Source organism: Salvelinus alpinus, chromosome 6, assembly GCF_045679555.1.
Source record: "Salvelinus alpinus chromosome 6, SLU_Salpinus.1, whole genome shotgun sequence".
NCBI lineage: Eukaryota > Metazoa > Chordata > Actinopteri > Salmoniformes > Salmonidae > Salvelinus > Salvelinus alpinus.
Window position 1 is genome coordinate 48444861 of NC_092091.1, and position 15124 is coordinate 48459984.

Genomic DNA, 15124 nt, shown 5'->3' on the forward strand with positions numbered 1-15124 from the left:
AATAACAAATACTTGTTCAAGGACTTCAATAGTGTTGAGGACTAGCTTGGACCAATGGCTGGTCCATGTTCAAGTGCCAAAACTCGTCGGGTTTTGACATTAGTAGTATTCTAATTTATCACATTCTCTAACATATTAGAATTGATCATAAATGTACTGATCCAAACCTAGACAATATATTTTATTTAGCATTGTGTTGCATCATTATTTTAGGCACCACCTGCCTACTTATCTCTACTGGGTTCTACTTCTAAAGTACAAGAGCCTTTGTGTACATTTTTATTTTGTGGTTAGATAAATAGAGAAAAATAACTCATGTAGTATTTGAAGAAAAATGAAGGTCGTAGTATACATAAGTTGTTGGATAAAACAACACGTGATTCTCCAGATAATTTTCATTAAAAAACTGACTTAGATGGACATTGATCTGTAAAGGGCTAAATGACAGTGGGGCAGGTTAACCTAACCTATGGGTGTATGTGGCCACCTCAGAACTCGTGATAACCCACTCAACAGGCTTTATTATGAGCACATATTGATCTCAACTTATGTAACGTTAGTTAATTATATATTTTATTACGATTGTTTTGTCGACAGAAAATTTATTTAAAAGGCGGTCTGGGACTGTTGTTCCTCACATCACATTGGCCATGAGAGCAGTAGTACTTGCACTGACTCTAGCCCTTGTGGGTAAGTACAGTTTTTCTGTCTTATTCTAGTAATGTAAATGTAAATGTAACTAAGTTATGTAAATATTGAAATGTACAATTCTGTATCTATGACATCTTTTGAAAAACATTCAGTAACATATTGTGACAATCATTTTTGTTTTATCTTGTAGCGAGTCAATCTGTTAACTTTGGTAAGTACATATTATTTTTATGGATTTTTACTTATGTTTATTTGGTAGTTTCACTTCTGCATTTTTTTTCTAAATTAAGTAAAACCAGTTCTCAGATCACAAGATCATCAAATATGTTTTGATTGTTATTACAGCCCCTGATTTTGCTGCCAGTAAGACCTATGTGTACAAGTATGAGGCACTGCTCCTGGGTGGTCTGCCTGAGGAGGGTCTGGCTAGAGCTGGAGTAAAAGTAATCAGCAAAGTTCTTATCAGTGCAGTTGCAGAGAATACCTACTTGCTGAAGGTATTTGTTATACATGAAGTTCACACACAAACAATATCTTAATGTGATGTCCATTACATTGACTAATACATCAATTGATATCTCCTTGTAGCTTGTGAACCCTGAGATCTTTGAGTACAGTGGTGTGTGGCCCAAAGATCCTTTCGTCCCAGCTGCAAAACTCACTTCAGTCCTGGCTGCTCAGTTCTCGATTCCCATCAAGTTTGAGTATGCCAAGGGTGTTGTGGGTAAGGTATTTGCCCCCACTGCTGTCTCTGAAACAGTGCTGAATGTCCATAGAGGTATCCTGAACATTCTTCAGCTCAACATCAAGAAGACACAAAACGTCTATGAGTTGCAGGAGGTACAACTTGTATATGTTCATATGTAGATGCAAAACATGTTTCAGTAAGCAATGTTTGAGTTCCTCACTCATGCTCTCTTTTGTGTTAGTCTGGAGTTCAGGGAGTGTGCAAGACCCACTATGTGATCAGTGAAGATGCCAAGGCACAGCGCATCCATTTGACCAAGAGCAAGGATCTCAATAACTGCCAGGAGAGAATCAGGAAGGACTTTGGTCTGGCTTACACAGAGAAGTGTGTAGAGTGCCAGCAGGTATGAGCATAAGTATCTATTTTGGGTGTTGGAAAAACATAACCAGAAACACTTCACATGACAATACAACTCTGTGTTTTGTCTAAACAGAGAGGGGAGGCCCTGATGGGAGCTGCCACTTACAACTACATCATGAAGCCCGCTGCCAGTGGTGCTCTGATCTTGGAGGCCACTGTTACTGAGCTCCATCAGTTCACACCATTCAATGAGATGTCAGGAGCTGCCCAAATGGAAGCAAAGTATGTTGACTGATTTGTGGTACAAAAGGAAAACATTTTCATTTTATTAAGCTTATAGGTTTAAACGTTTCCCATGAACTACCTTTCACAGACAAATGTTGACCTTCGTTGAGATCAAGAAGGATCCAATTATTCTCCACGGTGGTAATTATGTTCACCGTGGATTCATCCGGTATCAGTTTGCCACTGAGATTCTCCAGATGCCCATTCAGCTCCTTAAGAACAGCAACGCACGTGCTCAGGTACAGTGACTCAATGACTCTATCTATTATTTGATACATAAGCCTGACAATATGTAAAGCCAAAAATGACAAAGGTTTAATACAAACACTTCATTTTAATTGTTTAGGCTGTGAAGATCCTGAATCATCTGGTCACATACAACACGGCAGAGGTCCATGAAGATGCTCCTCTTAAGTTTGTGCAGTTTATTCAGCTCCTGCGCATGGCAAAGTCTGAGACTATTGATGCCATCTGGGTTGAGTTCAAGGCCAAACCAGTTTACAGGTAATTTTTCAAAATAATTTTTTTTCTGGGACAATTGCTCAAACAAAGACACAATGACAGAAATACTTTTTTTTTTCAGACACTGGATCCTGGATGCTGTCCCCTACATCGGAAGTTCAGTGTCTGTGAGATTCATCAAGGAGAAGTTTTTGGCTGGTGACATCACTATTTTTGAGGCTGTTCAGGCTGTGGTTGCCGCTGTGCATATGGTGGCTGCTGATCTGGACACTGTCAAGCTTTTTGAAGTAAGTAAATCTTTAAATGATATTTAAGCATTCTTATAGATTTCCTCATTAAGATGACTAAAAATGGTGGCATGAGGTGGTCTAGTGGTTAACACCCCTACCTTCAACACATATGTGACCCACTGCCTCGATTCAGTCTTATGTAGCAACATTTCGTGTTTAAAAAGTGAAAGTAGTAGCCTAAAATAGGGAAAAGCTCCAGGTAAAAATACACTTTATCTAGTCCTTGGCCTATATCCTAATCTGACTTTGAAAGTGTCCGGATAAAAATATTTTATAAATATTTTATAATTATACATTATGCTTACCCAGACACTTGTCCAAAACTGATGGGTCATGTGAAATAAATTCTATAACCACCCCCAGCCACATGTAGCTAAGTGGATGGTTACTATTGTCTGGATATGTACACATGTTCATGAAATACAATTGATGGCCGTAATCAGCAATTGCAAGTGGCTTTCTGAGATGCAAATAATATTACTACAGAGATCATACACGTGCCGTTAGCTAGCAAGCTAACATTTGCTAGCTAGCTAACAGTACGCTTTAACTTGCAATGAATATGACTTTCTGACAAAATTTGAAACGTATAATATCTGAGAATGTAGCTACACTCTTACCAGTATACATGGATGAATACTTCATGGCAGCGTGTCTTTTCTGTTTGGTTTGTAGCAAGCTACAGCTTGTTTGGCCCGTTGTTGTGCAGAAAGTAGTCCATCACAACTTTTCCGCACTAATCTTTGTCAATAGCACCTAATAATTTCTGGGCAACAATGTTGTTGAGCGCAGTAGCAACACATTTGCAGATCTCCATGGCTAGCATTATATCTTTCAAAAAAGCCACTGTAGCAAGGAATATTGACACATACCGAGCAGCTCATGTTATAGACAGAAGTGTGCTACATATCAGACCAACACAAACTCATCTCTCGGCATGTACAGCCCATTCATTAGCCCATTCATTATCTCAGCCAATCATGGCTAGCGGGAAGATATTTTTCCATGGCTAAACCAACTAGGCTCCTAATTTAACAATTGTATTCATATTTACAGATGGCATACAAGTTTGTTATGAAGGCACATGACAGTTCACATGTTCCAGGAGGCATTTCTGAAAGAAAAAAATGCAAATGCCTCTCCTGTGAAGTAGTGACGTGCGACATACGCCTAGCTTTTTGAAGCTGGTCACATATGTGCTCGTGACCGTCTGGTTGCGAATCCTGGACCCACTTTACTCCTTCTACACTGTCCTATCTCTTCAATATTTTGTAAGAAATGATATAAAGATGACTCAAAACAATACCTTTTTCACCACCAGAGCCTAGCTTTAAACCACAAGATTCAGACACACCCAGTTCTACGTGAGATCGCCATGCTTGGTTATGGTACCATGGTTTCCAAATACTGTGTTGAATATCCCAACTGCCATGCTGAACTTGTGAAGGTAAACTGGATGTATTTTCCTATAATCAATTTACATTTGAGTCACTTAGCAGATGCTCTTACGATAGCTAGGTGAGATAACAACATATCACAATCGTATCAAGTACATTTTCCCTCAAAAAGATTTATCAGCAAAGTCAGTGCTAGTGGGATACTCTTCAAAGAGGTAGGGTTTCAGACATTTTCGAAAGATGTCATCTCACGTATATGATGATCTACTGATTGAGGTTATTCAAACATATGTACTGTACATGTCTTCCCACAGCCCATCCACGAACTTGCTGTTGAGGCTGTTGCTAATAGGAAATTTGAGGAACTCTCCATGCTTCTTAAAGTTCTGGGTAATGCTGGCCATCCTGCTAGCATTAAACCAATCACAAAACTCCTGCCCGTGTTTGGAACTGCAGCTGCTGCTCTGCCCCTGAGAGTCCAGGCTGATGCAGTCTTGGCCCTGAGGAACATTGCTAAGAGGGAGCCTAGAATGGTGAGTACAGTCCCTCCATTAAATTGCAAATGACAACATCATCATTCTCATTGGCAAAGTCCATTCAAATCTCTGCATTATTGTTGTGAATTAGGTCCAGGAAGTTGCTGTGCAGTTGTTCATGGACAAGGCTCTCCACCCAGAGCTCCGCATGCTTGCCTGCATTGTTCTGTTTGAGACAAAGCCCCCAATGGGCCTGGTGATTACTTTAGCTAACATTCTGAAAACAGAGGAAAATCTGCAGGTGGCTAGCTTCACCTACTCTCACATGAAGTCCCTGACCAGGAGCACTGTCCCTGACTTTGCCTCAGTGTAAGAGCACTCTTTCACCTTTACATGTCATTATATCTCTCTCAATTTCTTTGGAATCAGGTTGAATAACATAGGTACTATTCCTTCATTTTAGTGCTGCTGCCTGCAATGTTGCTGTCAAGATGCTCAGCAACAAATTTAGAAGATTGGGCTGCTACTTCAGTAAAGCCCTCCACCTGGATGCCTATAGCAGTAAGGAACTGTCCACAAGCAAGCCCCTAGCCTCCATATATCTTCCTTGGCTTGCAATGACTGACCCATAGCATCATTCACTAAATATCAACAAAGTCAATCAATAACAGTCATTTTTCCCCATCTTAAAGGTCCCCAGAGGATTGGTGCTGCTGCCAGTGCTTTCTACATCAACGATGCTGCCACCATTTTCCCCAGAACCGTCGTGGGCAAAGCTCGCACCTACTTTGCTGGAGCAGCTGCTGATGTTCTTGAGGTAAAGGTGTTTTTTCAAAGTTCGTTGAAATGATAATGATTGAGTACATTTTAAACACTTTTTAACTGTTCAAGCTTAATGTCTGCCCCTTAGGTTGGAGTGAGATCTGTAGGAATCCAGGAGGCTCTTCTGAAAATCCCCACAGATCCTGAAAATGTTGACAGAATCACCAAGATGAAGCGTGTCATTAAGGCTGTAAGTATCAACGATCACTACGTTACACATTTATCTTAAATTGCTTCAATCCCTGTAGATTTTTTAATTAAATTGATCAATCAGGTTTGTTTTACTCGTCTATCCACAGCTGTCTGACTGGAGGTCCCTAACCACAAGCAAGCCCCTAGCCTCCATATATGTGAAGTTCTTTGGACAGGAAATTGCCTTTGCCAACATCGACAAGTCCTTCATCGATCAGGCACTTCAGGTACAACAAATGATATAACTTAATAGTCTCCAAAAGTATTCATAAAACATTCACAGTTGAGGGACAAAACAGCTAAACCTAATATTATCCCACAGCTTGCCAACAGTCCTTCTGCACACGCTTTGGGAAAAAAGGCCTTGAAGGCACTGTTGGCTGGAGCAACTTTCCAGTGTGCTAAGCCCCTGCTGGCTGCAGAGGTGCGTCGCATCTTCCCCACCGTTCTTGGTTTGCCCATGGAGCTCAGTTTCTACACTGCTGCTGTCGCTAAAGCAGACCTCAATGGTAACTATATCATAATAGTTCTTGCTAAGTAATTAGTAGTTCTTCCCTGGATCTCTGATCTCCCATATGAATGTGCTTTTATCTTTATGTTCATAGTCCGTGCCACTCTGAAACCTGCTCTGCCTGAAACCTTCCATGTTGCCCAGCTATTGAAAACAAACATTCAGCTACATGCCGAAGTTAGACCAAGGTAAGTATAAGACCAATATTTTCTGATGACATCATTAGTACCACAAATATTGGTAAATTTAACAAATGTCTCCTCTTCCTGTAGCATTGTCATGCATACATTTGCTGTGATGGGAGTGAACACTGCATTCATCCAGGCTGCTATTATTGCAAGAGCTAAGGTCCACACAATTGTCCCTGCAAAATTGTCAGCAGAGCTTGACATCGCTCATGGCAACTTCAAGATTGAAGCTTTACCTGTTTCCGCTCCTGAGTATATTGTTGCCACACAGTAAGGGCAATCTTTTTCTTGATCAGAAAAGAGGATGTAATAGCTGTTTACATTAAGTTCATATTTTTTTAACACGGCTGCCGCACTACAGTTTTCTTGAGATCTATGTTCCTTCAAACAGCATTGAGACCTTTGCTGTGGCAAGAAATGTGGAGGATGTCCCAGCTGAGAGAATAACTCCCATGATTCCTGCCCAAGGAGTAGCAAGAAGCGCACAGCAGTCCAGGGAGAAGTTTACATCTATGATTGCAGCCTCTGCTGCCTCTTTTGCTGGAAGTTTGGTGAGTTTGTATGAAATACTTGTTCAAAACTAAATTCACACAAGAATTGCCAATCAGAAATTATTAACCACAGACCCCAGACATTTGATACATTTTGTGAATTTATATAATTTTTTCAGTCAAGATCTTCCGAGATCATCTATTCTGATTCGCCATCCAAGTTCAAGCCCATCACACGGATTGAGGAGACAATCTGTGTCGAAAGGCTTGGAGTCAATGCATGCTTTGAATTTGATTCTGAGAATGCTGCCTTCATCAGAAACACTCTTTTCTACAAAATGATTGGAAAGCATTCAGTCCTTATTTCTGCGAAACCATGTAAGCATTAATTTGGTAATAAGCAAAATTCAGCATATACTTGCAACAATTTGTTTAGCTATTTCTAATGCATTCCATTTTTAGCAGCATCTGAACCCGCCATCGAGAGGCTGGAGTTTGAAGTGCAAGTTGGACCCAAGGCTGCAGAAAAGATGATCAAAGTCATCACCATGAACGAAGAGGACGAAGCTCCAGAGGGAAAAACTGTACTGTTGAAGCTCAAGAAAATTCTGGTGCCTGATCTGAAGAATTCCTCCAGTTCCAGCAGCTCTCGTTCCAGCAGCTCTCGCTCTAGTAGTTCCCGCTCTAGCAGCAGCTCTTCCAGCTCCTCCAGCGCTCGCCTCTCCAAGGTAAGGCTACTGTTTCTCACAAAACTCTTTGAGTCAGATATTTATGGAGGTGACAAACAAGGCACACACTTGTTGCAAACATACATAGATGTTAAAAATGTGAAGAGAATTTATTGAATGTAATGTTATTTTTACCCAAATAGCCTTACGGCCCCAACGACGACAACCCCAACGACCGCAAATTCAACAGGTATCACAAGGTACAATATTGAGGAATTTTCATCTACGGTATGGTTTACAAAAATAAATGTTTGTAGAAAAGTATTTCCGTAAATACCCTGATGATTTGTTTTACTGTTTGTTTGCAGGACTCTCAAGCCACCTCCAATATAATCTCCAGAAGCAAGAGCAGTGCCTCTAGCTTCCATGCCATCTACAAGCAGGTGACACTTCACCATCATAACTTGAGTCAAGATAATCATCTCTTTCATTGTGTGCCATTGGGAGAGAGCGCAGAGATCAATTAAGCTTTAAAATGTGTTTCTCTTCTCAGGCCAAATTCCTTGGCAATACTCTCGCCCCTAAGGTGACCATCCTCTTCCGTTTAGTGAGAGCTGACGATAAGAATGAGGGATACCAGGTTACTGCTTACTTGAACAAAGCTACTTCCAGACTGCAGATCATTCTGGCTGCCCTTGAGGAGAACGACAACTGGAAACTGTGTGCTGATGGTGTTCTGCTCAGCAAACGCAAAGTCACTGTAAGATCAAATATCTTGTAAATAGTGCTACAATATAAGTTTTCTGATCGTTTTTTATTGTTTAGGTTGTACTGTGGGTAGCAATAATCACTATTGTATACTAAAAAAAATGTACACTTTATTTTGTTCTCCTAATTAGGCCAAGATTGCTTGGGGTGCAGAGTGCAAGGAATATAACACCTTTATCACTGCTGAGACTGGTCTTGTTGGTCCAAGCCCTGCAGTTCGTCTGAGGTTGTCTTGGGACAGACTCCCCAAGGTTCCCAAGGCTGTTTGGCACTATGTTAGGATGTACGGTTACTCATTTGTAATTTACTAGTGATAGCTGAATAATGTTACAGAACAAATCAAGAACAACTTCTGATTTGTGTAACCTTTTCTCTTCTAGCGTGTCTGAATACATCCCTGCGTACATCCCATCTTACCTGGCTGAATTGGTTCCAATGCAAAAAAACAAAAATAGTGAGAAACAGATTCAATTGACTATGATTGCAACATCTAAAACGACCCTGGATGTCATTCTGAAAGCACCCAAGGTGAGGAACATTGTTTTTCCCACAATAGCATTTTCTGCTGTTTTATTTCCCCAGACTTCTCTTCTTGGTTGACTGTTTCTGATGAGGATTTGTGTATCTAAATCACAGATGACACTGTATACACTGGGTGTGACCCTCCCCTGTTCTCTGCCCATTGGGTCTGTGACTGATCTTACTCCCTTTGATGACAACATTGTTAACAAAATCCACTACTTGTTTTCTGAAGTCAACGCAGGTAAGCAGAAACAATAAAAAAACTAAAAAACAAAACAATGTCACAGTAAATGGAAACATAAAAAAAGGCAAGGAAGGTATAAATTAACACTATTGTTTTCCAGTTCAATGTAGCATGGTCAAAGACACATTGACCACATTTAACAACAAGGAGTACAAGACCGAGATGCCTCTCTCTTGCTATCAAGTTTTGGCTCAGGATTGCACCATGGAGCTCAAATTCATGGTTCTGCTGAAGAAGGATCACGCATCTGACCAAAACCACATCAATGTGAAAATCTCTGACATGTGAGTATTGTTTTAGAAAACAATTGCTTTTGACACAAATATATTTCTTAGTTCCATCAATAACATAATGTATGAAATGTTATCTTTGACACTTCCAGTGATATCGACCTGTACACTGAGGACAATGATGTGATAGTGAAGGTCAATGGAATGGAAATTTCCAACGACAACCTCCCATACCAGGACCCCTCAGGTTTCTCATGCTCCTTCAACTTTATTTATCAACATCACAATAACTAGAATAATCCAATGTACTGCAGTAATAAGATAATAGAAAATGGCCTCATCCATAAACTACAACATTGTTGATTTTCTTGCCTAAGGTTCTATCAAGATCAAACGGAAGGGTGAAGGCGTGTCTCTCTATGCCCCAAGCCACGGTCTCCAAGAAGTCTACTTTGATAAGGAGTCATGGAAGGTGTTTGGAATCTTATGTCATAATATCAATAATACTGTATCATTCAATTTATGATTAGCATATTACTTGTTTAAAGGGTACTAAAACATAAGCTACAGTCGTTCTAAGTTGTTGTATGATTTTGGCACTCAGATTAAAGTTGTGGACTGGATGAAGGGACAGACCTGTGGACTCTGTGGAAGGGCTGATGGCGAAGACAGACAGGAGTACCGTACACCCAGTGGCCGCCTGACTAAGAGCTCAGTCAGCTTTGCCCATTCCTGGGTGCTTCCTTCTGAGAGCTGCCGTGATGAGTCTGGTAAGTCTTAGCCTACCGCTTATGCTGCATTACAAATGTCCGTTCATTTAGTTAACATATTATTACTGTACCTCTCTATCTCAGAATGCCTCATGACGTTCGAGTCTGTGAAGCTGGAGAAGCAGGTGATTGTTGATGCCGAGGAGTCCAAATGCTACTCTGTTGAGCCTGTGCTGCGCTGTCTGCCTGGATGCCTCCCAGTGAGGACCACCCCCATCACCATCGGTTTCCACTGCCTGCCCGTCGGTGAGTCTATAATGGACAACTGTTTTACTGAAGACACCATACTGTTCTGATGTATACAATAAATACTGATCTGCAGTTCCTAATTTCTTACTTTCTTTCCTATTACAGATTCCAACCTGAACCGCTCTGAAGGTCTGAGCAGCATCTATGAGAAGAGTGTGGACCTGAGAGAGAAGACAGAAGCCCATGTGGCCTGTCGCTGCTCTGAGCAGTGCATTTAGTGCTCTGGTGGAGCAGATACTGTAACTTTTATAACAGAAAATATGTCATTTCACATCACTGAGATGTAACCTACAACATTATTGAACACTCAAATTGTAATAAATCCAACTGTGCATTCAAAGATGGTCTCTAATACATTTTTCCACGTTGTCCATTTGCAAAAAGAGCCCTCTAATAAGAGAAATTTAATGGCAATCACTTTTCATGGTGAATTATGAAATAAAAAAATATATTAAAAAAAAGAAGACATCAGTGCTATGACTGTTCAGTATACCATTTCCATTGCACTGCATCTACAACAAATACAATAGCTTAGACCAATATTTTTTTGTTGTCATCACAATCAGAGAGAGAATAAAGTAGATGTCACGCGTCAAAATGTTGATTTATGACCCTATGTCCTGCTGAAGTGTGCATGCCCATATTTGGGCTTCCTGTCCGGACCTCCTGTTGGTTTGGGGGGCGTGGTTTAGGAAGTGACCATATGTTTGGTCATCCTGTTTCTCACGGCTTAGAGTGTGAAAATAGTTTTATGATGTTTTTGAATTTGTCATGCTGTTTGATGTCATTTCAAAGAGTAAGGCCCCCCCTATTTTATTGCTTATAGCCCTCCGGGGTTGTTGTCTATGAAACACGAATGTCCGGGGGTATTGGGCTTTGCAGACGCCTTATAAAGCCCCAGAACAATACATGTTTAAGACTGTACATGATAACTCCCTGAATATTAAACAAAAATGCCACCTATGCCAATTTTCGGGATGTTATGCTCGGCTTGTCATGAACCCAGTGACCAAAGCATTGAGGAAGTTCTGTGTGAAGCTCCAGAATGTTTTAAAGGATTTTTGGGTACGAGTGAGGGCCATATTTCTTACATATTCCAGCCGGAGGATTCTACGGTAAAGATATTCAACGCCAATGGCCCCAAACCACTTTATCAGGGAAAACCTGGGAGTTTTTCTCCTGCTCTGGGGATGAGAGAATGGCTAAAGATCAGGCTGGCGCTCTGTAAAATTGAACAGTCCCTGAGTGGTACAAATGTGCCAGGATATGCGTTGGAAGAACAGGTCTGCGGCCGCAGTGATCTGAAGGCCCTAAGAATCGCTTCAATGGCCTATAGCCCAGACAACAAAGTGACAATTTTAGCCTGTGAAGTTTATGATGGTGCTAATGCTACAAAGTCTGTCAATTCTCCTGTATCTTCCAGAGCATGCAAAGATGTAAACTTTTTTATTCCTGTGTTTAGTTTTAAATGGTTGGATTATCCGATTTTCATAACACTTATGAATAAGCTGGACAGTCTCTTCCAAAATCGTGAACAGTTAAAGCGCTGGCCTCGGCTGTCCTTGAGACATAGCCAGGACCTAAAGGCCCGACGTATTATCTACCCCTGGAGTGAAAACTTACGGAGTTTTGATGGACCTTGCAAGAGAGCCAGGCATTTAGATGGTGACTTGGACACGGATAATGGGGGTTGGCTACACCAGACCCCTGGATCTGTAAGAAAGGCCTCGTAAAATACCTTAATTATGAACGGTTATAAAATGTATGTACTAAATATTTTGAATGAAATAAAAGATGGTTTTAAAAGCAGAATCTCACCATGTCATGAACTCTCTAGTTTGTTCACTCTTAGCGCAGTCTGTCCCTGAGAAAAAACTTTCGGAAAAAGCCATGTGCAAGCGTGTGTGTGCGTGCGTGTGCTGGAGTGTATGTGTATGTGTGTTTCAAAACAAAGAAAAAGCGGAGGGGTGTGTGTTCAAAAAAGCCCATGCGGCTGCGCTCAAGGCTCTCTCTCTCTCTCTCTCTCTCTCTCTCTCTCTCTCTCTCTCTATGCAGGGGTCGTTTGAAACCAAGGTTTACAATATCCTACAAAACAGATGCCTCCATCCAACAAAAAGTTTGTCTGTGTCTTACGCATCATAAACACAAATGCCTTTCAAAACATAATTTAGGTTTTAGGGTCTAAAACAGAGGCTGTAGGGTCTAAAAAGTCAATCAGTCCAGCGTTGTCTAGAACTCCCACCCCCAGGGCTTGAAACGTACATAGGGGGTCTATTTCCCGGAGGTTGTAGAATATCAAAAAGGGTAATAAGGTTTAGCCACACCAATCCCTTTGTTTGAACCAAATACCTTAGGAGTCAAATATATCTGGGGTATAGCCTGAAAAAAACGTCAACCCTATGCTATGTAAAATCATTCCGTACTTTCTCTAGTTAGGGGGACAAACGCTATTGACAACAGGGCCACTGTTAGCAGTGTTTTAGCTCCGCTACAAACCTACCCTACAGCACCCCCAAGAATCGTTATCGGACTGACCCGTTAAAAATAGCATCTTGGAAAACCTCCTAATGGATCTTTCTGAAGGTGAGTTCTTGAAATAAATATATATATATATGTTGTATATTAGATTTGGCTGTTGTGGGGAATTGTTTGAACATTGTGTATGTTATAGCAATATTAAACATGCATTAGGGCCTGTATTCTTAACGTATAACATTTCAATATTATATAAAGTGATTAGAGCTTTAATATTGTCGAATGTTTTGTAGATTCTGAAACATTCACGCAGATCCTCAGAGGTATAACTGAGCTCGAACCGTCTGTTGGTTCTCCGGAACAAATTGCCTGCATCCAAACGCCGTCCCATTATTGTAGACGTGAGTAAGGTCCAAGAATTCCATACATTAAGGGACATCTAGTACGGGAGCCGTATGATCGGTGAAGATTCTCCCATTGGAAATGTACGGTCCCTTACCTGACGTCCGACTTCGTCTCGGAAAATCGCGGACGGCGTCGGGCCGAGGGCGGGGGGGAGCTCTTTTGGGAAGTCATCTCAGAAATCGTTTCGGACGTTCGGTCGCTGTTTTATAAAAATAACAAATTTTTGACTTGCACTCCGCATTCTCGAAAATTCCCACAAGGGGGAAAATAAATCATATTGCAGGCGCACGAACACGGGGCAAACGAGCGCGGCCTTTTCTCCTAAACGGAAAATATTTCGAAGACGAAACTCGGCGAGCGTAGGTTTGGAGTAAAGGGAAGTTGGCCCCGAACAAGATGGCGTCGAGGCTTCGGCGCTTTTTGAGTTATGGCCATTTTGCTGGGATCAAAGGTCAAAAACGAAAAGTAGGGTGCAATTTGACCGCTTCACGTCAAAGTACATAAGCATACGGTGTCAGGAAAAAAAAAACTGCCGTTTATCTATCGTAATTTAAGAGAAATAGTACATTGTCCATTTGGTGATGTTCACGAAGAGGAATTTTTTTTTCAAAAAAATCACAGATCCAGTTGCAGTGTGTTCAGACGTACATTTTTAAAGCGGGAGTTCTGTGATTTTATGTGATTTTATGAAGTAACACACACTCATTTAACCCTCTGTTAATAAGTCAGTTCTTAACATAAAGACTTAAAACTCAATATTAAATAAGAGCCTACCCCAAGGAGGGTATGTGTTCACGTTCAGCTTCCTATGTCAACTGGAAGTACCTTAAAATGGTGCACAGGGTCAGGTTTGAAGGGTAATAAAGGTCAGATCTTTTCAAAACTTCACTTGTGTGATTAGACAACCCTCATGAACTGTAATCAGTCATTTTTCCCAACAGATGTCAAAGAAAAGCTCTCTCACACAAACACACACACACAAAAAGGAAGGATGGAGTGAAAAAGTACGGTGCTTAAAGACACACAAAGCCGACAATGGCATGACCATTATCTCTAGGCCGTGCCGAGTTCAACGAGATGCCCCGCTTGACCGTAGCTCATTCGGTCTGGCCACAGCGACAGTGACAAGAAGAGAGAGCAAAATGACCTTTTGACCTCAATGTCAATTTCATTTGCTTTTGGGAGACAGAGAGAGACAGATTTTGAATTTGAAAGAATTTGAAAACAAATCCAATTTTGATAAACTCCCATATCTACTGGGTGAAATTCCACAGTGTGCCATCACAGCAGCAAGATTTGTGACCTGTTGCCACAAGAAAAGGGCAACCAGTGAAGAACAAACACCATTGTAAATACAACCCATATTTATGCTTATTTATTTTAACTTGTGTGCTTTAACCATTTGTACATTGTTACAACACTGTATATATATAATATGACATTTGTAATGTCTTTCTTGTTTTGAAACTTCTGTATGTGTAATGTTTACTGTTAATTTGTATTGTTTATTTCACTTTTGTGTATTATCTACCTCACTTGCTTTGGCAATGTTAACACATGTTTCCCATGCCAATAAAGCCCCTTGAATTGAATTGAAATTGAGAGAACCGTTAAGGTTAGAAACACAATTTCACCTCAGGAATGTTCTTAAGGTCCTCCCGATCTGTGCAAGCCTAACCATGACCTTGTGGCATTAACCCTTAACAGTGAAAACAGGTTTTTACATCTCACAGTTTACATTGACATATCTCTCCATAGGAATACATTGACTGCACCTCCAAATTCAACCTGAAGCCTATGTGGGTTATGAAGGTCTTAGGAACCTGTCTTTGATGTCAGTCCATCAGGCCACCATGAGGTCTACCTGTGTCAATTCTAAGCTTCCTGGAGCAACCGGAAGTGATTAAATTCACCCTAAAAGTGTTTTGATTTACATAGCCTGCAATTGTGAAAATCACTGCATTCAAACCTGTGTAGATC

At 40.8% G+C, this 15124-nt stretch overlaps 1 protein-coding gene across 2 annotated transcripts; it reads left to right on the forward strand.

Moving 5' to 3' along the window:
- Positions 1–579: 579 nt before the first annotated feature.
- Positions 580–10604, forward strand: LOC139578773 (vitellogenin-like). Of its 2 annotated transcripts, none has more exons than XM_071406776.1 (34): positions 580–690; positions 842–862; positions 997–1148; positions 1240–1491; positions 1581–1742; positions 1833–1981; positions 2073–2223; positions 2331–2488; positions 2568–2733; positions 4058–4183; positions 4448–4666; positions 4761–4978; positions 5073–5170; positions 5302–5426; positions 5520–5621; positions 5731–5850; positions 5946–6132; positions 6229–6322; positions 6407–6592; positions 6714–6873; positions 6993–7191; positions 7276–7541; positions 7685–7741; positions 7850–7924; positions 8035–8241; positions 8381–8532; positions 8630–8777; positions 8886–9012; positions 9116–9299; positions 9398–9492; positions 9623–9717; positions 9850–10015; positions 10100–10261; positions 10370–10604. In XM_071406776.1, exons 1-34 carry the CDS (start codon positions 651–653, stop codon positions 10480–10482), a joined length of 4932 nt encoding a protein of 1643 aa, XP_071262877.1. In that variant the 5' UTR covers positions 580–650; the 3' UTR covers positions 10483–10604. The 2 variants fall into 2 exon arrangements, with proteins under 2 accessions (XP_071262877.1, XP_071262878.1); XM_071406777.1 differs by having other exon boundaries at positions 7279–7541.
- Positions 10605–15124: the final 4520 nt, after the last annotated feature.